Raw genomic sequence first — 23,855 nt, forward strand, 5'->3', positions numbered from 1 at the left:
ACACCAACACTTAGCCACTTTGTTGCTTCTCAGCTCCTGCACGCTTAAACATCCACTTTTTCTAACATTAATTCCTCGATTAGAATAACAATCACCATTAAACCATGCTTGAAACGAGCCCTATCACTCTTTCAAAGGAGACACTCTTTGAATTCAACTCTAACCTCTCTATTACAAAAGAAAGCAAAATACCCTATATAGATGGGACAAGGAATGGGAAGAGTCTAAAAAAACTATTCAAAATTTGGCGACTCTTCACATTCTAGTAGGTCGTTGGGGCCACAATGTTGCAAACTCGGTGATTGGCTAACTCCGTTCGGGAGTCTGGACGAACCTAGCGGGTCGCTGGCTTGACATTGAAGGACCATGACCCCTTCACCCGAGCTTCGATTGAGACGTGCAAGGTACTCATGTGAAGCACTTTCGACGATAAAGACGATGATGGTCTTCGAAGAACATTTGGACATCATCTTGACAGACAAAGAACTGTTTAAATCAGCCCCTAGTTTCGGTTTTGGCGCTTGTTGCACCTTCACGTTCTTTCTCCTCCGGAGACGGTTTTAGCGCTACCTGGATTCACTTCCCTTTCTTTAGGAAGAATCTTGGGCGAAAACAAGAAAATTTGTCTAAGTGTAACATCTAGAGTTATACTAACTAAAGCAATTAAGTGTTATTGGAACTGTCTATATCCGGTTCATTCTTCAGAATCCTATCACAACTCAGATTTAGTGAAATATGATGAATTCAGCAAGAGAAACTGCCATCAAAGTTCACATCCAGTTCATAAAATAAGAAATCCTAATCGAAAAAGTTAAAAATAGATTGATTTAAATTTGTTTTTTAAATTATAAAATCAAATTATTATAATCTTAATAGATAGAGGCTAAGAATATCTTAATATAAAATCATTCAAGCTTTATAATTATTAGTTAAAAATAAAAAATATTAGAAAATTACATATTAACTGGACATTAACATGTCCAATTTTTAATTAATGAAGAAGTCTGGGGTTTAGAGAGAAACGTCAATCCAGTTAGCATACGTAATATGACCCAATTCTCCTAAAATATCATAGGGTTTATCGTTCGTCTCCCAATTCTTTTTCTTTATCCCCCTCTGCCACGGAAGTACAAGCTCTGCCGCCGACGTGCTGGAGCAATATCCTCAAGCAGCAACCCCACCAAAACCACAACAATACTTTAACTATTTTTTATCTTTACTTCTCTCTTACTTTATCAATTTTACATTAACACTCGTGTCGAATCCAAAGTGCATATTCTTTAGGAATGAAGGAAGTAATTAAACTATATTATCACTCATTTATTAGAGGAAGAGGCTGAGCCTCCCACACTAATTTATTAGTTGGCCAAAACCCCTCTTAGTTATCATATTAAATTTCTATAATCTAATTACTAGGATTAATTATTTATCTATATAACAAATAATTAACTTAATGTATTTATTTTATTATTTAAAAAATCAAATGTCCTTTGTGATGTTTATTATGGATGAATGATAGATGCTTAACTTATGATTTTTTTATTTCTGAAAATTTGTAGTAGTTTTTTTTAATCTTAAACTTGAACTACAAGTTTGTATTTCTAAAAGTTTATAGTTAATTTTCTTAAAAAAAATAATAAAATAAATAAAATAAAATTGCACAATCAGGACTGGATATCCGAGTATCTGAGTACCCAAAATCATTTTCGGATTGGATATCAGATACTAGATTTTGAGAAATTCGAAATGAGGTATCCAGCGATTTGACAAGCCTACTCCTTTGTAGGTTGAGGTTCTATTTATAGCAAGTCACCTCTTGTTCTAGAATTTTATATTATAATTGTTTTAATTTAGTTCTAGATTATTCTATAATAAAACAAGAACTTTTTTTTCCTCAAACACCATCACGGCGGGGGGTTAAGGCTAACCCCCAACCTGTCTATATAAAAAATCATCAAAAGAACATACATCGACCAAGCCCAAAAGTGACTCGGTCCGCACGAGAGATACAAATCACAAGAGCTTATAGAGCTACTATGATATCCCCACAGACCGGGTACTAACCATCTAACTAACGAGAAAACAAACATAACAAAGCTATACATCAAAATAATAACAAGGGTGATGGCCAAATGTTGGCCAAATCCAAAGGAAAACAAAAAACCATAAATCAAAACCACGAACCATGTGAAGTAGTCCTCCATCTCGATATTTGAATATGAAGTTCAGATAGCCCAACTGGTCCATCCTCACGAGCGACTTCAAATACCGAGGTGCTGAATCTGCATCAAAGAAGGTGATGGCAGGGGTTTGGACCCCCCTACCTGCCAAAAAATCGGCTGCCCGGTTGCCCTCTCGATAGATGTGAGAGAACATGACCTGCAGCAGTGAGATCAAAGTGCGAATGCGAGCCATGTGATGTCTCACATCCGCCGCTCCTCCGCGTCCTGAAGTGAACACCGCAACCACTGATGCTGCATCCATCTCGACCCAAACCTGCGAGGAGAACTGCATAGCCAATGTCAACCCGTGAAGAAGAGCTAAAAGCTCCACCTCGAAGGCCGACCCAACTATGAGAGGCGTACAAAAGGCCCCCAAGAGAGAACCGTCTGAGCCCCGAACCACTCCCCCACCGCCTGCCTGTCCCATCTAGGTAATAAAGGCCCCGTCAGTGTTCAGCTTCACCCAAGGATCGTCGGGTGGATGCCAAAGCACTTGCAGGGACCGTAGAACTCGCCGGCGATGAGGAGCCAAAGGCATGAAGTCAACGGACGGGGTGCAACCGCGCCAATGAAAGGGGACTAGCACACCCGCCGCCACCAACGTCCGCAGGTGCCGAACAACCTGCCAAATAACATGTGAAGAACGAAAAGAAATGCCGCGGTGCTTGCAGCTATTCCTCTCCATCCAGATAAACCAGTATACTAAACAGGGAATAATGAAGCTGATGTGCAAGGAGGTGGCCCTATGAGAGGACCTCCACCAAAAACCTAATCTAAGTGCAATATCAGTGCACGTGTGAATGTGTGTGCTAAGGTAAGGGAACCAGCCATCGAAGTAATCACAAACCGATCTCGCCAGAGGACTCGACACAAACAAATGCTGAAACGACTCGACTGAAATAGAAGAGACACAACAGAGACACTTGGATGCAAGAGAGATACCACGGGCCTGAACATAACACTCAACAGGGAGCCTCTGGAGGAGGAGGCGCCAGATGAAGACAGAGATGGTAGGGGCCAGCCCAACATTCCAAACCATGCGAAGTCTGAAATGTCTAGGGGACCGTGTCCGGATAAGCTCCCAAGCTGAGGCCATCGAGAACTCGCCATCGCCAGTGAGGCTCCATCGCATCACATCCCGCCTGCCCACCTCAATCGGAACAGCCCTGATAATATCCAACACATGCAAAGGCACACCATACAAAGCCAAAAAATCATGCAGTTTTTCAATATGCCAAGTATGATCACGCCAAAATCTAGAGACCTCAGCGGCAGAAAGATCCGTCCCAGGCGGACAATAGGTCCTAAGGGGGCGATCCCCGACCCACACATCGTCCCAGAAACTATCCGCCCTTCGCCTAGGGACCACCTAATGAGACCATGAACCTGACCCCTAATGTCCGTGAGACGATGCCAGATATGACTATCATGCACAGAGTAAGGAGAAATGAAAGCACGACCAGCATGGAAACAATACTTGCGCATGGTGAACTGCGCCCATAAAGAATCCTGCGCAAGAAATCTCCACCAGAGCTTGATGCTGAAAGCTTTGACGACCTTGCGGAAACGACAGATGGCGAGGCCTCCCTCATCCAACGGCAAGCAAATCTTCTTCTTCCAGCTAACCCAGTGAATCTTCCTCTACTCCCCTACCGTGCCCCAAAAGAACCGGGCCAAGATCTGTTCCAACTCCTTCATCCAATACGCATACGGCTTCAGGACCTGGAAGATGTGAAGAGGGATGGTGACAAGGGTGCTCTTGATCAGAGCGAGGCGCCCTCCAAGAGAAAGATGTCTGTGAGACCAGCTGTGAATCCGGTCCACCATCTTCTGTCGGATATCTAAAAGGTAGCCGGCCTTCAGCCCCCCCCTTATATATAGGGACACCAAGGTAAGTGAAAGGGAGGAATCCCTGCTAGAATCCACTCGCCTCTGCCACCTCAGCCGCCCAAGCGTCGAACTTCTCAAAGAGGTAGAAATGACTCTTTCCCCTGTTCACCATCTGACCCGACACGGCAGAGTAGTGCTCAAGACAATGTACCAGCCTCTCCACGGACCGTCTGTGTGCCCTGACAAAAATGATAATGTCATCGGCATAAGACATATGGGATATGATCGGCGCGCGTCTGGCACATCTGTACTCCATATCAGGATGTGTGTCCACAAGCCTGTTCAAGCTCCTCGAAAGATAATCTGCAGCAAGCACGAACAGCGATGGCGATAACGGGTCTCCCTGGCGAAGTCCCCTCGTAGACTGAAAGAAACCTGCCGGAGCCCCGTTCACAAGCACTGAGAACCAGCATGAAAAGATGCATCGGACAACCATACTCACCCATCCCGGCGGGAATCCCATCCTCTCAAGAACCAGGAGGAGAAAAAGGCCACTCCACTCGATCATAGGCCTTTGCCATATCTAGCTTGAGGGCCTGATTAGGCGAGTTTGCCCTCTTAATGAGGGACCTGCCGATGTCGTGAATCAGTTCCTGAGCCAAGAGCACATTATCACTAAGCAAGCGACCCTTTACAAAACCGCTCTGGTTCGGCGCCAATACCAGGGGTAGCAGTAGCGCCAAACGCGATGTCAAGATCTTAGTGATGATCTTGTTGGTTACATTGCAAAGGCTAATCGGCCTGTACTCCACCCAGGTCGCCGGGCTTACCTTCTTCGGCTAGAGTATGATGGTCGTGGCCGTGAAGCTGCGGGGCATATGAGCTCCTAAGAAGAAGTCCTCCACTGCTGCAACCACCTCTGCTCCAACGATGTCCCAACAATGCTGGAAGAACAGGGACGAGAAACCATCCGGACCCGAGGCGCTGTCCCCACTTATGCCAAAGACCGCCGCTCTCACCTCGTCTGAGTCGGGGACTGCACAGAGGCCCTCGCGGTCCACGGTCTCTGGGAGACTGCGCAAGAGATCAAGGTCCGGCTGCTCCAAGTGCTCAATGTCTGTCGTGAGAAGCCGCTGGAAGTAGCCAACCGCCGACTGTCTGATGTCATCCTCTAACATGAGAGTCTGTCCTCCTGCCTGAATGGCGTGAATCCGGGACTTCACCCGCTTCTGTCGCACCCATCCGTGGAAGAATTTGGAATTCCTTTCGTCTTCTGCCGCCCACCGAATGGCAGCCTTCTGCTTCCAGAAATCCTCCTCCTCAACGGCTAAGCTCACTCCTGTGAGCTCCTGTCAGGTAACTGCCTCCCCTGCCTCCCTCAGCTTGTCAAAGATATTCCCAAAGACCTCCCTGTTCCATCCCTTGAGAAAACCCTTAACTCTGCTGAGTTTGAACTGAAGATTAAGCATGCTGAAGAAGCCCGTCTTCGCCGTCCACACTCTGGCAATCTCATCCCTGAAAGTGTGATGCTGAACCCACATGTTCTGAAACCTAAACGAAGGCCTCAGAATCTGAGTCGTGAGCTGGCACCGCACTACCAAAGGGGCATGATCTGAGGAGATCCTAGGCAAATGAGTCACCCTAGTAGCCGCAAAGGCGGTCGTCCAATGCTCCCCAAGAAGAACTCTGTCCAATCTCTCCCAGAGCCCACTCCTCGTCTATGTGAACGGTGGGCCATCAAAGCCTGGGTCCAGTAGCTGGCAGTCTGCTACGGCGTCGGCGAAGTCCATCATCTCTCCGTGCCTGTCTGTCGTGCTTCCCTGTCTCTCTTCCTCCAACAAGAAGATGTTGAAGTCCCTGAGCTTATTCCACAGATCGTATCTCCCCTCCCTCGAGCACTTAGCGTACACTACGAAGAGATAGATTGATAAAGGGAATATCACAGCAGTAACTCGGACGTGAAGGACCTGCTCAGAGTCGTCAATGACCTCGACCTGCCAGTCCCTGTGAGAGAAGATCCAAATCTTGCCGTTTGTGTTCGAACACCTAAACTGCAACCCAAAACTCCTACTAAAGAAAGAAGGTTGGGGATCCGTCTGGGGCTCTAGCACCGCGGCAAACAAAACACTGTGCATATCGATCATATTCTTGAAAGTGCCTTGGGTAGTAGCGTTCGCTATCCCCTGGGCATTCCAAATCATGAAGTGAGAAGACATGGGAAACTCAGTAGGCTCCCGAGGCCGAAAGCCTCGCCTTCTTCGATGAACCCTCTGCGGGAGGGGAAGTGTATCCAATGTACTACAGTACCGGATCGTTGAATTTAAGCCTCGTGTTCGGTACCTCCACTATCATATGATCCTGGTGGGTATCGCTGTCCATCTCAACCTCGGCATCATCCGAGGGAAAATCCTCCAAGGCCCCGAACATGTTGTCGCCATGCACAACCATCGCTAGGGGACCGTACCCGAAGCCGCGTGTAATAGAGGGCGATCGGGATCTAGAGCCCCGCTCTCTCCCAGACGAGGAATCATCTCCCTCAAACCCCTTATGTCCCTCACCGTCTGACGCTGTCCTCCCCGAGGTGGCTGTCACTTGCATCTTCTCTCGGCGCCTCTCTCGTCGCCTCTCATACCAAGCTGCGCTCCTTATGTTCTTCTTCTTCTTAGGCACGACGAAGCCGTCGTCCCATGCAGCCTGTGAACCCTCTACGGCTGCTGAAGACGGCCCAGGGTGTAAGACGAGGCCAGGGGCCGGCTCTCTGATGACCAAGCCCTGGTTGTGCCTGTCCTGACGCTGTGGCTGTCCAACCTCTGGGGGTGGCCTCTCTGTAGGCTAGGTAGCAAAAGGTTGGAACCTCGGGCCCTGTGGCTGTCTACTAGGGCCTGCCGGATGCGACTCTCCCTCTCTGTTGGGAGGAGGTCGGTTCTATGGGGTCGGCCTTTGGGAGTAGTCCCTCTTGGGAGGCATAGGCCGCCTCCCGGATGCATAGCAAGTCGTCTCCTAATGGCCGACATGTTTACATTCAGAACAAAATAACGGGATCTTGTCCCATTTAACCTTCAACGTAACATGTTTCCCAGCAATATCAATATCAATCTCATCAAGAATAGGGCGCGACAAATCGACCTCGACACAAATGCGAGCAAATGAAACACGGGATCTTAGTGGCCCTATCTACTTGTACAGGTTTGCCTAACATCTCACCAATCGCAATAAGAGACGACTCTTCAAATAAGTGAACAGGCAAAGCAAGTATGTTGCACCAAATAGCTACAATAGGAATCTCGAAAAAAGGATCAAAGTCAGGGGTCCATTTAAACACGCGCATGGGATGATGCTCAACATACCAAACAGGAGAATTATTCGGTCCATTAAGCAACTTAACATAATCACGCATATCAGACAATTGAATGAAAATATGCTTCGCATTTAGAAAATTCCAAGACATAGCACCAACAAGTTCTAAATTACCTAATGCCTTCTGAATTTGGTGGGCAGGAGGGATGGAGTGTGAGAATTTGCCGACGATGGCAGGTCCTATACGGCCTACAAGAAAAGAAGTCTCATTAGGCGAAAAATATAAACAAGGTTTACCTTCGACAATACGGACTTCGCCTCTTTTATCCGCCTTTTCTCGGTCCAAAAAAATCGGACCCTCTGCCGGCTGGCCCTTCTTTAATACATCAGCCATAGACTTTCCAAAGAAGATGCTTGATCTGTCTCCATTAAATTCAGCCGACTCCTTTAAAAATTCTCCATGAACTCCTTTCTCCTTGTGTGTTCCTTTATCCATCAAATCAGCCCAAGCAAGAGGGGAAGAATTAGCAATCATGGCAGTGGTAACCGACGTGAGTGGCTGCTGGACAACCGTAGAAGAAGTAGCAGCAGGAGAGGTTGTCCGATTAGCCGCGGCAGAAGTCGTGGCTGCTGGAATATGTTTGGAACTGATGATCGGAGGGAATGCCGACGCATCGCCGGCATCAACACACGGCAGGGTCGAGGAGGCGGCTGTTGGTTTAGGCAGGCTTGTATGGTGCTGGGGACGTCCAGAAAACAGAGTTGCCGCAAGCTCTCTTCCGGTAATCACCGAAGCATGCTGTTTTTTGGAACCATATTTTGAAATGGGTGCTATATTTTTTGAAGAAGGGGTTGGATTAACAGTTAAGTGGGCTGATTGTTTGGTTAAAAGGAGTTTGGATTTATGTGGCATTTTTTTGGTTGATGGAATTTAGTTTGGGCTGATGGGAATGAGGAAGTGGGCTGTTGGGCTGTGGATTGGGCTAGTGGGAGAAGGAGTATGGGCTGCTGGGAGTGTTTGGTGGCTGATGGTGAAATAAGAAGGGGGTTTGGAATGGGCTGGACCGAAAGAGGTGGAGAACCACTTAATAGAGAGGGCCCAGAATGTGGACTTACCTGGCCCGATGAGGAAGTGACGGAGCCCAAAAGAACCGGCCCAAATGTGTGATCCGAATTGAGTTTCTGATCCACCAGGGATCGATTCTCTATGATATCAAGCTGGGCATTCTCTATGAGTTTCTGATCCACCAAGAATTGTATCACATGTTTTTAGTAATTTCGTACCATTGCCATACTCCTTCTAGAAGGAAATATTGTTACTTTATTTGTAAATTTTGGCCTTCTGTTTATTAATATTTAAATAATAACCATTATTTTAATAGCTTTTTTTATTATTTTATTTCTGTATTGACTGTATCTAGGCATGCACAAGGGTCGAAAACCGCCGGTTCAGGGTCATGAACCGGCGGTTCAAGGGTCGGAGAATGTATGAACCTGAACCGGCCCGCCTAGCTCCCGGCGGTTCCGGTTCCGGTTCAAAAAACCGGCGGGTTACGGGGCGGTTCAAAACCGCCGGTTTTCGGCTTGAACCGCCGGTTCCGGGCCGGTTCGAAGGTTCGACGAATTGTTTTTTTTTTTTTTTTGCATTTTTCAACTTTTCAATTTTAATCAACTTACATTACACTTTTCAAGTTTGTTTTTTGTATGAAATGTGAGTAAATAAAATTGAAAAAAATACGGATAAAGTTGCAATTTTATTGAAATTGCATGTTTACAAATTACACGTTACAAGTTACAACAATTACAAATTGAAAACATATGGCGGTCTTGAAGTCTTAAACAAAATTTAAATACAAATGAGACTACTAGTGAAGAACTAATTACAAATGACAAGAAACGATGTTGAAGTTCTTAAACGTATAAGTGTATTATATATATACTCTTCACCAGCGAAGAAGATCTTTCTACATAACTAAATTAAGGACACCTTTAGCAATTCAACTTTAAATGTTGAGTTTTGTCTAACAATCAACAAATATAGTATAATTGTCAAAAGTTTCCCTCATTTAGCCGTATAGAGAAATATACTTCATCGACTAGAGTATATACAAATACAATTATGTAATTGTTTTTGCATATACAAAAACATATGGTGGTTCAACCCTAAACCGGCGGGTTGTCCACGGTTTCCATCAGAAAACCGCCGGTTTCTGACCGAAAACCGGCGGTTTCTGACCGGTTTTGCAGGCCTACACACTGACCCTACGGCCTAGCCTCTGAAAAGTTGCCGGAACCGTAAAAAACCGGCTCCCGAACCGGCGGTTTACCCCTCAAACCGGCGGTTTACCCCGCGAACCGCCGGTTCCAACGGCTATACTAAACCCCTACGCGAACCCTACGAACCCCTAACCTACGAAACACTATTTAACCCTTTGAACCGGCGGTTCGAACCGCCGAACCGCCGGTTCAGGTTCAATATATTGCCGAACCTGAACCGGCCCTTCCGACCCTTCAACCCTTCTGCCGGTTCAACCCGCCGGTTCCGGGCCCGGTTCCAGTTCATGAACCGGCGGTTAACCGCCGGGCCGGGTCGGTTTGTGCATGCCTAACTGTATCCTTCAATCCCATATGTGGCATTTCTTTTATACCAACATGTATTTAATTTCTAGTTTAATAAATTGCTTTTGAAACCATAGGATCATTTATTCAAAATATTCTATTTAGTTACTAAAAGTCCTTTTTGAGAAAAGTCGGCCCAGTTAATATGGCCCAATTCTCCTTATATAATAGGACTAAAATATCATAGGGTTTATAGTTCTCCCTGATTCTCTATCCCTCTCTCTACCATGGAAGTACAAGCTTCGCCGCTGATGTGCTGGAGCAATATCCTCAAGCAGCAACCCCCGGCGCAACCACAACAAAAGCAGCAACCAAATGAATTTATCGCCCAAAAATTGGTGGGGAGCTGCTCATCAACAAAAGGAATCGCGGTGGCGGTTGTTGACGCCAACGCGATAATCCAGGGAGGAGAGAAGCTCCTCCACTCCGCCGACCGCTTCGTCTCCGTCGCCGAGGTCATCACCGAAATTCGCGATCCCGCCTCTCGCCACGCCCTGCACTTTCTGCCCTTCTCTGTTGATACTCTGGAGCCTTCACCTGATGCTCTTAAGAAAGGTGATTTTTTTCTTCATTTATTGCAGTATTGTTGTCGTTCATAGATCCTTTTCATTGTGTCCTCAATAATTGTTGTTTATGTATAATTGGGCAATGTTTTTCTATTGTATTTGTGGTTTAATTTGTGCGCATAAATGGACACTGTTGCTGTCTTAATAATTTAGTTGAGCTTCTTAAACTGAAGCAGATTAAATTATATCTGCTTTTGGAGGTTCGATTATAAATCATAGTTTTTGGAGGTTCGATTATAAAGCTTAGTTTCAATTTAAAAAGGTTTCTTTACATTACAAAAGAGCACATTACTAGGAGATTGGGATATTGTCGCTGCCACTGTTAGTGGATTTGGTAATATTAAGCTCAATCACATGTATTAAAACTTATATAAGAGAAGCTTTTAATGTGAAGTAGTTTTCTTACTCAATTCGTTATTTTACAGTGGCCAGCTTTGCTAGGGCTACGGGTGATTTGCAAACACTTTCGGATGTCGACTTGAAGCTCATTGCCTTGACCTACACATTGGAGGCCCAAATCCATGGGACTCAGCATCTCAGAGACAACCCGCCTGCCATTCATGCCGTTAATGTTAAAAGGCTTCCAGAAAAGGACTTGCCTGGATGGGGTTCTAATGTCCCTAATCTTGAGGAATGGGAAGCTCTAGACCATGCTGAAGACAATGGATCACATGCCGAATCTAGAATTTTGCCCCTCAAAGATTTGAGCCTTGGTGTTATTCCAGAAGGTCAAGTTAGTATGGAGGATGCCTCCAGTCATGATGGTAGGTCGTGTGCGGGTAACCAGGAGGATGGTGATGCTGGTTTTGAGAAACCCAAGAGATACTATCCGAAGAAGAAGAGTGAGGTTCAAATTGATGGGAAAAAGATGGTGGCTGGTGGTATTGATGCATCGCTAGGTCAGTCTGAGGAAAACTCCGATGATTGGCGACCAGCAGTTAGTCGAAGTACTCATAGAAGATTTCTCAGGAGAAAAGCTAGACGTGACATGAGCGATGCTTCGTCTGTACAACAAGACACACCGAGTAATCCAGATACTGAAAACATCGATGATGACGCATGTCCAGAGCTTGTTGTGGATGAAAATTATGAGCAAACGGTTAATGGTTTCTGTAAGGATGTTAACGGAAATGCAGATATCTCTGAAGGTATAAATAAGATGAAACTGGATGAAGAATGCTTGATGTCTTCTCAAAATGGCGAGAGGGTTAATCTTCCTTTCCAAAGAGATGAATTCGGTAGGGTAGAGGCAATAGATTCTTCCAGTGACACACTGCAGGAGGACCTTGTTGAGAGCACTGAACAGCTCGGGAACTTAGAGATTACAAGTCAGACAAATGAAGATGCTGATACATGGCATACAGATGATATAAGTAGCGAACAGAGCTGGACTCTTAGATCCTTATCCGAGTCTAGTGTCGCTTGCATAACTGCTGATTATGCTATGCAAAATGTTCTTCTTCAGATAGGTTTAAGACTTCTGGCCCCTGGAGGAATGCAGATTCGCGAGCTTCACAGGTATGAGTAAGGATAGCTCTAGATTCTGTTCTCTAAGTGTTACTCTCAGTAGTCTGAATATATGTAGAAAATAAGTATTCAAGTAAATACATGGTATCAATTCTGAAGCTGGAGAAAACAGAATGAATGGGTTCAGTGAATAATATATTATTCCGAAGAGCACATTTTGGGAGATGCATGAATCACTATATTTAGGACAGCACATTTTGGAAGATGCATAAGTCACTATATTTATGATATGGATGTCATCCTGATATTCTTTCTCTTTCTCTAGGTGGGTGCTCAAATGCCATGCTTGTTCTAAGGTGACTACAGAAATCGGTAAGATTTTCTGTCCCACATGTGGGAATGGCGGCACATTACGAAAGGTGGCTGTTACAGTTAGTGACAATGGTATTATATTGGCCACACGCCGACCACGCGTATCCTTACGTGGAACAAAGGTAGCAGTAACTTCTTTTAACAACCATCCTGTCGCACTTTGTTCTTTAATACTGATTGTAGCTATATGACATTAGAAAGTTCTTTTCCAAGGCCCTTTAAATATCGAAGCCTTTGCAGGTTGCTGTTTCTGAATAAATATTTTTGTCTTGACAAAATAATAAGTAATGAATTTCTTTAGGGGACTTGAAACAGATTCGGGTCCCTTTTCACTATTTGTTTCACCCCTTTTTTTTCTTCTGTTAATTGGGTTTAGGAACTCCACTTTTGATAAAGCAATAGAATAACATGGATCTAACTTAACATGGATGAGTGAACAAAGATTCAGTTTTGATAAAATAACAAACTGAAGTGGTGTGACCCAATTTAGACAACTTAAAAAGTGGAGTACAAAATATGGAATTTTTCCTTTAGTTAATCTTATTCTCTATCTTTGAATAGTCTCTTCTATTGAAGTATTATATGATATACAGTGAAGGTTGCTCGTACTTGTTATTTAGATGATGAGTGTGTTTGGTTTCTTAAGATGTGCTATGTAATTTCTTGTTTGTTGGTTCTGCGCTTTGTTTATCAGCATCTTCTGTGAGATTCCAAATTGATTGTGTTTTACGGTTTTGATCCAAACATTTGCAGAAATCTGACCAAACTTTGTTATGTGATATCCCTTTTCAGTATTCACTGCCTCTACCTCAAGGTGGTAGAGATGCAATTACAAAGAACCCTATATTACGTGAGGATCAGCTTCCGCAGAAGTTTCTGTATCCAAAGACAAAGAAGAAGAATAAGCAGGTTAATTGTTTAATCTATTTCATCAATTACATTATAGTAGTATTTCTTGTTTTTGATTGTAAGATGTTGGCTCAATCCATTACTTGAACATGATGTTATGCAGAACGACGATTTCTTTATACCGGATGACATTTTCCTCCACCACAATGATAAGAAAGCTCCACTCCAGCCTCCGGTTAGGAAAGCACTTGCTGTCTTCAGTGGGAAGAGGAACCCTAACGACATCCGTTATGCCCCTCGAAAATGCTAATCACCATACTTCTATATCTACTTTAGCTTTAATGCATCGATTTTGTTGTGGCTAACGTTCGAGACAAGAATAGTCGTGATTTTTTTTCCCTTTTCCTTTTCCTTTTCCTTTTCTGTTGTGATGTAATCAAGTTTTGCTCCGATAGGTTTTTGGATACTTCAAATGAGTCATGGTTTTGTGAAGTTTCGCAAAGCCAAACTAAACATGTTCATTTGTAGACATTGGATGATGGTTTGGTTCATTTATTCAAAGTTTAAAGTATAGTATTTATTAATTATCTCATCAAATAAGGTAACGAAGGATGGTTTAGTTCATTCATTCAAAGCCTAAAGTATACTTATCAATTATCTCTTCAAATAAGGTAACGGACAATCTTAAAGAAGAATTACAAATTAACAAGATAGGATGAAATTGAAAAACAGACAGTCATTGTCATAACATGTTAGACTATAACCAAAGTATCAAACCTAAATCTCCTGTCTTACAATGGCCTCAAATATACAAAAGAATGAGAGCTTCTAAGCCACCTATGATGTAGCCAGTCACCTACGGTTACACCACCCGTGCGTGATCATGCGACGAGTGGGACCTACTACTGCACATTACACACAGGACACCGACCAGTGTCACGTAATGGTATCCATCAGCAATGGTTAAAAAATCGAGTATCAGGCTTTTGACATGTATAATATTAGGTCGGAGGAGCTTGTCACGAGGCAAGCGTGAGCTCGGCCCAAGCCACCGACGATTTTATCTACGCTGATATGGATGTGTCGATCCCGTTCTCCAACATCGAGCACAACTCGCTCACAGTCTTCCTCCGGTTCGATTTAGGATGAATGCACAGGCTCACCACCTCGTATATCACTTTGAGGTCCTCATATCGGAAATGCTTCAGCTCACGATCAACTACGTATGCCATCATATCCGGGAATTCCAAAAACTCTATAGCCTGCAGTTTAAAGTGATAGACCCCGTGTTCATGATGGTTACCAACTAGAAAAGTTGGACATGATCACTCACCCAATCGAATAAGCAGCCTTTTTCTTTGCAATGTGGAGGCCTTCCACTCACGATTTCGAGTAAGAGAATCCCAAACGCGTAGATGTTGCCCTGTACATCTAGATGACGACCCTCTAAAGAGCTCGGGAGGATGCAAACCGCGCCTTCATTGCTTATCGTGCCTGAGCTCTTCTCCGACCTGGAGATAATTGTTTTCCAGCATTCAAAATCAACGAGCTGCACAAGTTGAGAGAAATGCAATCACCACAACTTAACGATTTATACAGTACAACGCAGGTAAGTAAGTAGGCGGGCTTCGTAGCCTCCCTCACCTTAGGGGTGAAATCATCACTCAGATAGACAGAACTGGAATCCAACTCCAAGATAGTAAATGGAGGATCAAGCTGCGTGTGGAGATATTTCAGCCCCCGAGCAATGGCAATGATAATTTTCATTCGCCGTGTCCAAGAAAACTGGCTTCCTTCTCCATCTGCAGAAAGATGGAGTAGGTTCATTTAAGTTATTCTATTGCATGTTACCGATTTCAAGATAGAGAGAAGGAAGGAACTTACAGTGAAGGTGTTCGTGAAGTGTCCCGTTAGAGGCATACTCGAATACCAGCATCCTCGTAAATGGGCTGCTTACTCTGCAATATCCAAGCAGTTTTCCAGTGTTCTCATGATTTAATCTTGCTAAATCAGCCACCTGATCCACAAACATAATTTGTAGTCGATCAATATCAAGATTATCGGATATGCTCGTTGAAGCGCCATGAAATCATTTTATTTTTCTAGAAGGACGATACCTCATTTTGAAAATAAAGCTCCAGATAGCCAGTCCATTGATCTTCTTTTATACAAAAAGATATTACTTCAATCTCAAGGCCACCTTTCATAGTGCCTTTGTATACCACACTATCTGGAGACGAACCGATGATGTTGCTGAAATCCTCACAGGCTAACTCAAGTTCTTCTCGGCTATATCTCACAACCTCCCTCGTGGCTTCAGAATCTGCACGAGCAATTGATTTAATCTACAATGTTTTTATAATTATAAATTGAGGAAGAAACTCTCCACACTCAGACAGACCTATATACATGGTCATGCAATCTTTTGAACTTGAAGACTTCTTCCACGGAATGATGATTGAAAGTCTTCTTCTCTTCCACATGTGCACAACAGTAAAAACAGCAACAACGAAGAGCAAACCAATCACGAACCCTGTCACTATTTCAAGAACCAAGATCCACCACACTGGTTTTGAGTTTTTTGATTGATGTCTTGACGACCTATCTTCAGTCGCATTGTGCGTCGTGTTCATTCCTGCTTGGGTTTTATTCGGTGAAGCAGCATGTGCACCTATAATGGAAGTTTAAAGTTCGAGCGTTACTTAAACTAAAAGGCTTTCACAAGCTTATAACAAGTCTCGATCCACCAAAAAGGCAAAAACTCCCATTACATACTCACATTTCAAAAGTCATTGCATATACATATCATCAAGACTTTAATCGAACTGAAGAAATTTGATAGTTTTAATCATGAAGCGGCGACATTTACCACATTGTGTAGCAGGGCGACGCTTAGTATCTTTATCTTGAAGGCAATTTCCCAGAAAACTTTATCTATTATAAAAAAACCAAGAACGTTAAAAACGAAAAATAATGGCAAAGGAAACATACAATGAACAATATGTGGTAATATATATCAAGTACCTAGGCAGGTAGTCCAAGCAATTGGGTACATTTCCAACCAAAAAGTTGTGTGATAAGTCGATCACTTTCAATTGGGAGGCTCCGCAGAACCCCAGTTGGCTGCCCTTCGAAGCATACCTAAAAGAAGCCAGTGACAAAACGACTTTATGATATCGTTCTTGGAACAAAACATGCACTCGTAGTCTAGTAAATGCAGTGCAGGAGCTAAGAAATTTGCCAATGAACATGTTATTTGATTTCCAATGCAAGCATCTACAGAATTTTGGTATTGATAGCTGAACAAAATATACCATCTATAAATCCACCAATGTCAAGTAGTTCTTATTGGAGAAACTGACAACCTAGCAAACATAATGCTTGCTCTTGGTTCAACAAATATAGTTGTGTTACTCAGCAGATAATCATATGAAAAACAAGACCAGTGACTGATTGGGATGAAGCACAAGATAGCATTATATTTGAGTATATATAAAGTTCCCTACTTACATTCCATGCTTGATGGCCGAAAACCCAGAGCTATTTGCAGCAGGGATAGTTCCTATAAACTTGTTTCTATCAAGCCAAAGTTCCTCAAGGTACCTCAGCATACCAAGTTCATACGGCAATTTTCCAGTCAACACATTGGACTGAAGGTTTCTGCAACACAGAGAGGGGGAAAGACGGGAAAGCGTTTAACCAACAAAGATCATACACAACCAATAATGCAACTTCATATCCAACTCTAATTTCCCACGGACATTTTTTGGATGCTGGTTAAGTTTCCAATCTCCTGCGGAATTGAACCTGTCAGCTGGTTCGACCCAAATCCAATACCTTGAGGTTCGTCAACAAGCCAATCTCCTTAGGTATTATACCAATCAACAAATTCCCATGCAAAATTCTGTTAAAATCAGGAGGGAGACTTAATCAACATATTTCCATGCCACAGTGATAAAACTCACAGGAAAACTAGTAACGGGATGGAAAGCTCACAACTCTTGCAGGGCAGAGAGCTTGTAAAACTCTGGTGCCAAAAACCCTTTCACAGATGCCTCAGATATATTACTGCACAAATTCAATCATAAACCTATACCATTGAATTTCCATTTTTACAGGCAATGTAGCATCTCCAAGCATCATAGCTTTAACAGTATGCATATGAAGTCGAAACCTTACATCTTTACAACATGGTCTCCTGCTATCGAGCAATATACGCCATCCCAATTACAAGGGTCTAAAACCACAGGGTTCCAATTTAACAACACCAGCAAAGGTCTTCAAAAATAGCTTTCTTGAAAGCAGTTAGAGCTTCAACTATAGCAAAATCCAGAAATTTTGTCTGAGAAATCATGCATGTAAAGATTAAAACACTAATTATATTGCAAGATAAATTCCAACAGCCCGACAAATTGTATGCAACACTTCTTGAAGAGTAATATTAAATCACAAATCAAGATATGTGTGATCTTGGAAGCTAAAAAGTTTACCTTCATTTATGGGAACTGCGAAGCAATCTGCGAATAAGAGTCCTAATCCAAGTAAAAGAGCTTGAATTGAAGGTAAAGATATCATCTTTCTACCAAGCATTGCACTCCAAAGTCAAGAACTTAACGAACCCATCTGTAAAAAATTCAAGAAACCCAAAAAGAAATCAAGAAATAAGGGTAAGGAGAAGAAGAAACAGATTGGGTTTATGGAAGAAGAGAAAGAGGAATATGAAGAATGAGAAACAAGCGCGGAAAATGTATGAGTAAGAAAGACAAGATTCTATGGTTTTTGCACCGAAAATGTGTGAGTAAAAGAAAGTAAGCTTGATAGCGAATCTAGAATCAAAATCAGTAACTACCAATGAAAGCAAAGGCTACTGAAAAATGAGAATGAAGTTCGACAAGTGAGGAAGACTTGGATTCAAAGAGAGATGTTTGGTGAGTGAGAGAGAAAGAAAATGGCTGATTGACAGAAAATCAAAATCGAGTGGAGATAGCAGAAGAGGAAGAATGTTTTAAGTGATTTTGGGAAAAAAAATATAAAATGGTAGCATGAAATTGTGAGGATTGTAGGGATCAGACTAGGGTCGGATTCACTATTTACCAAGACCTCTTTGTTCTTCATTAGGGAGCTCAGTCAAACTCCAACCATGCGACTGATATTACAATCAAAGTTACAAATAATCTTGAATACCGAATAGACCTATCTATTACACAAGATTACAGTTCACTCCCAGCTTCAGCTTCTTCAACCCTGCACACTTGACAAACGAATTAGTACTACAAGAAACAGATCCTTTCGGATCTGGAGCAGTTACACGTAAGAACACAAGATGCAATGAAAGAAAACACAGAAGAAAAGCTGCTTCGGCTCAGACACTCGCCGATAGCACAAATCTATTCTCAAGAACACAGATCCAAAGGAGCACAGCAGAATCAACCGATGATTAACCTCACCCTCCAGATTCCAGCTCAACCAGACTCCTACATCCCAGATCTATACCGTCCGAGAACACCTCACACCGAAACCCTCAAAGACAGAAACCCTATTTCTCAACCAACACCGGCAACCGAAGTAGTTGCCCTCACTGTTACTGTAGCAAGGTCTACAGCCCTTTCAACCGAGAGAAATCTCACAGAAACCGCCGGAGAATCGTCGGAGAAGAAGAGAGCAGAAAGAGAGAGAGACAGAGAGAGTTTTGGAGAGCTTCGAGTGAGAGAGAGAGTGAATATCAAAAGAATGAATGAAGTGAATGGACTCACCTCTCACATAACAAGCACACACCACAATCCAACGGCTGAAGCCTTGATCCGGGTAGAGTACACGTGGCTGCATCTGGAGAGTGAGAATTAGTTTTTGGGCCAAGCCCAACACAGCATCGTCTGGGCCAAAGATAAACCAGCCCAAATGAAGGTCCACCAATTTATTCAACATACTCCACCTTGGACTTCATTCTGAGAAAACCAACTTGTGCTATAAGCTAAAGTGAAATAATCATCACAGCCTGCAAGGTAATTCCCCCTTAGCTTTAAAGAACAAAAAAGTTCACTTGCACTCAGGGGAACCACCACACTGCCTCCAGACACCAGAGGGATAGACCCATTAGTCTAGGAGGACTTCCAGCCTCAAGTCATATACCAGCTGTACCAAAGCAAGTAAATGACTGAGGACTTACCCCGGGACATGCAATCTAACCTAAATCAAAATGCAAAAATTTGATGCAGAAAACAAGTTTTTCAGCAGGCAAAGGTTTTGTACCCATATCAGCAGGATTCTATCTGTATGGACCTTATGCAAGAAAACTTCACCTTTTTCTACTATGTCCCTAATGTAATGGAACCTTACATCAATGTGCTTAGTTCTATCATGAAAAACAGGGTTTTTACATAACTGAATTGCAGATTGAGAATCAGAAAACACAGAAGGAGATAACTTCAGAAATTTCAGTTCAGAGAGAACTCCCTTTAGCCAAACTGCTTCTTTCATTGCTTCTGTGATAGCAATGTACTCTGACTCTGTAGTGGATAGAGCCACTATTGCTGCAATTGGGATTTCCAACTGATACAAGACCTACAAGCAGTGAACACATAGGAGGTAGTTGACTTCCTCTTATCCCTGTCATTTGCATAGTTAGAATCCACAAAACCAGTTAAGGAAACACCATCTTCACACTTAGAATAACACAAACCATATTTTGCAGTATTTTTAAGATATCTCAGAAGCCATTTCACAGCTTCCCAGTGCACAGAGCCAGGATTAGACATGTATCTACTGAGGCATGACACAGCATAAGCAATGTCAGGTCTGGTGCTTACCATCAAGTACATCACTGACCCAATAGCATTTGCATAGGGAATCTTTTTCATAGCATCAATATCAGACTTGGTTTGAGGACACTGATCTTTACTCAACACAAAATGAGAAGCCAAAGGAACAGAGACAGGCTTTGAATCAGACATATTAAATTTTTTAAGAATTTTGTACACATAAGGTTCTTGATGCAACACAAGGGTAGAAGACTTCCTATCTCTTACAATATTATCCCTAAGATCTCTGAGCATCACCCAAATCCTTCATGTCAAAATTCTCACTCAAAGCAGACTGAACTGACTTTATGGTTTTCAAGCAAGGTCCCATTATGAGCATATCATCCACATATAGCAGCAAGAACACAGGCACAGGAGAATCAAGGTCTTTAACATACAAGCATGCATCAAAAGTACTTCTTACAAAACCCAATTTATGCATGCAACTGTTAAACTTAATATTCCATTGCCTAGGAGATTGTTTCAACCCATAAAGAGCCTTTTTCAGTAAACACACATGATTGGGAAACTTGGGATCAACAAAGCCTTCAGGCTGTTTCATATAGATAGGTTTATCTAAATCACCATGCAAGAAAGCAGTTTTTACATCCATCTGTTTCAATTCCCAATTAAAGTGAGCACACAAAGCAAGCATCAATCTAACAGTAGTGAACTTAACCACAGGAGCAAAAATTTCAGTATAATCTACCCCCTCTTGTTGAGTAAACCCTTTTGCAACCAATCTTGCCTTGTACCTAAGGCCCTCCACCTCATTTTTGAGTTTATATAACCACCTGCAATCAACCACAGATGCACCAGGGGGCAAGGGAACAAGTATCCAGGTAAGGTTTATCTTTAGGGAGTGCATTTCCTCTAACATTGCTTTATGCCATTCATTCCAGTACTTTGACTTAGTGGCATGCTTATAGGACTGGGGTTCATCCCCATCAGATTCAAAAACATTAAAAGCCAGGTTAATAAGAGCAACCATGCCAACAAATCTATTTGGTTTAGACACATTCAATCTTCTAGTTCTATCTCTGGCTAACACATAATTGCTCAAATCAGTATTATCAATTGCATTTTGAACACCAGTTGGACTATGCAAAATATTCTGAGCAGGAGAGTTTTGCCTAATAGGACTATCATGCATCTCATTGTCATTAACATTCAGGGGCAAATTATCAATCAAATCTCCCTCATGAGGTGTCTCAACAGGTGTAAATACTGGATAGGTATGCCAGAAAGACTGCTCCACCTCACTTGGAGTATCATTTTGATTCTCCACATCAGTGAGTGGTACTGTGGGCTCTTCCTCCATAAGAGGTTCACTGTCCACAGGGAGTGGAGCAGGGTCAGTGGTCAGACCTAAGCAAGGGAAATCAGTCTCATTAAAGACTACATCCCTGCTTATAATGACCTTAAAACCTGGTTCATCCCTTAGCCAGACTCTATAACCCTTAACACCCTCAGGATATCCAAGAAAAACACCTTTCCTAGATCTAGGCTCAAGTTTATCAGACTTAGTATGTACAAAAGCAGTACAGCCAAATACCCTCAGGTGAGAAAGAGACAAATCTTTTCCAGAAAACACATGCTCAGGACACTGACCATTTAAGGGTACAGAAGGAGATCTATTTATCAGATAAGCAGCAGTAATTAAAGCTTCACCCCAGAACTTCTTTGACAAACCAGATTTGGCAAGCAAACATCTCACCTTTTCAAGCAAAGTTCTATTCATCCTTTCAGCCACTCCATTTTGTTGGGGTGTATAAGGAACAGTTTTATGTCTTTTAATACCATAAGCAGCACACAAGTTATCAATCTGGTTATTGCAAAACTCAAGACCATTATCAGTTCTGATAGCTTTTATCTTCTTACCTGTCTGAGTTTCAATCAACATTTTTCCAGGTTTTAAATCTCTCAAAGACATCAGACTATGTTTCATGAGAAAACACCAAACCTTCCTAGAGAAGTCATCAATGATAGATAGGAAATAGACAGAACCAGAGTGAGAAGATACAGAGGCAGGACCCCACACATCCATGTGCAAATATTCAAGCACACATTTGCTCACATTAACAGGCACAGGAGAATGAAAGAAACCCTGTGCTGTTTACCCAGCACACAGGTATCACAGAAGGGCATACTGCCTTGCACATCAGAGTCAGATAAAATAGCATGCTTCTTTAAAATATTTAAACCTTTTTCAATCATGTGTCCTAGTCTATCATGCCATAGCATAGTTTTATCACTTTTAACCCACATTGGCAGAGGCACTAGCACATGAAAGAGGTTCTGCCAGTACAAACATATAAACCACATTTCTTTTTGGCCTTAAAAAGACACATAGATCCTCTGCAAATTTTCATGCATCCATCCCCCCATTTTCCCCCCATACCAGCAGCTTCTAAAGCAGTTACAAGACATCAAATTGTAGCACAGATCTGGAACATACCTCACATTTTTCAAGCAGAGCACAAAACCATCATTAAACTTTAAACACACAGTACCAATACCATGGATTTCACATTTTTTATCATCAGCCATAGACACATAGGTATTAATAACAGGGTTTCAGCTCAGAAAACACCTCCTTAAAAGGACTAACATGATAAGTACATCCAGAATCACACAGCCAATCATTTGAATTAAAAGGACACATAGGGGAAGCATTAATATACATCAGATCATGAACCATGAACACACATTCATTATTTGCATCATATTTTGCCACATTGACAATACTTTCAAGCTGAGTGTCATTATTTTGGATTTTCTTCTTCTTAGGCTTAGTGCACTCCTTTTTGTAGTGCCCCACTTCCCCACAATTAAAACACTTTCTGAAAGATTTAGGATCCCTGCTATTGGACCTAGATCTATTCTTTTTCTTGAATTAGAGTTGGAACCTGATCCATTATTGGTGTCTTTACCCCCTCTAGACTGAGATCTACCTCTGACACTCAGAGCTCTATTAAAAGCACTCTTATCAGCTGCCCTTTCCCTTAACTCAAGTTCTTTAGATTTTAAGGAGCTAACAATCAATTCCAAAGGGGCAGTATCCCTGCCATACTTAATGGCTGCCTTAACATCACTATAGGAATCAGGTATGGCATTCATTAGAGCTATACTTGTGTATTCATCTATGGTTTTATCACCAGATCTTTTTATATCTTGCACAAGCTTCTGGAATCTATCAATGTTATCATCAATGTCTTTAGTTAAATCAAGCTTAAATTTGAACAATTTTTCAAGCAGATACATTCTAGAAGACATAGAGGTCTCTGTATACAGAGAATGAAGATTTTTCCACATTTCAGAGGCAGATTCAATATGATCAACTTTCCTAATCACAGAATCAGACAGATTTAACACAATGGTGGCTCTAGCCAACTCATTATCTCATCAATTTTGTCCTGAGCAGTTGCCTCAGGCAAAGAACCATCAACAACTTTAAAAACCTTTTGTTGAATCAAAACACATTTCATTTCTGTTTCCAGATCACAAAGTCATTTTTACCATTGAAATGGGATCAAACCAACAGGCTGAGTCATTTTTGCAAAGATTTTTACAAGAGCACAGGAAGCAAGGCAAACACAGAGAGCTTTACACACCTTTAAGCACACAGACATTATAGCAAGCACTTAGAACACACTTTCTCACAGAGAACCAGACTCAATTCCCTGACTGTCACGAGCACACTGGCAAAGGCTATCCCAGTTCGCAATCACTCGCTCTTGGAGGGCGCAGGGGTTCACTTTGGCAGTATCAGTACTTAGTGGCCAAGTGAAGTGAGATCAGATTAGGGATCAGACTACACAGAGCACCACACAACA

General features: G+C 42.5%; 1 protein-coding gene and 1 pseudogene across 1 annotated transcript; one reads left to right on the forward strand and one right to left on the reverse strand.

The window, feature by feature from the left end:
* Positions 1–10,176: 10,176 nt before the first annotated feature.
* Positions 10,177–13,806, forward strand: LOC121790979 (RNA-binding NOB1-like protein). The gene is made up of 5 exons (XM_042189060.1): positions 10,177–10,523; positions 10,960–12,052; positions 12,327–12,495; positions 13,166–13,282; positions 13,386–13,806. Exons 1-5 carry the CDS (start codon positions 10,196–10,198, stop codon positions 13,530–13,532), a joined length of 1,854 nt encoding a protein of 617 aa, XP_042044994.1. The 5' UTR covers positions 10,177–10,195; the 3' UTR covers positions 13,533–13,806.
* A 111-nt stretch (positions 13,807–13,917) lies between these two features.
* On the reverse strand, positions 13,918–18,171 carry LOC121790978 (annotated as a pseudogene).
* Positions 18,172–23,855: the final 5,684 nt, after the last annotated feature.

Source organism: Salvia splendens, unplaced genomic scaffold, assembly GCF_004379255.2.
Source record: "Salvia splendens isolate huo1 unplaced genomic scaffold, SspV2 ctg693, whole genome shotgun sequence".
Classification (NCBI taxonomy): Eukaryota; Viridiplantae; Streptophyta; class Magnoliopsida; order Lamiales; family Lamiaceae; genus Salvia; species Salvia splendens.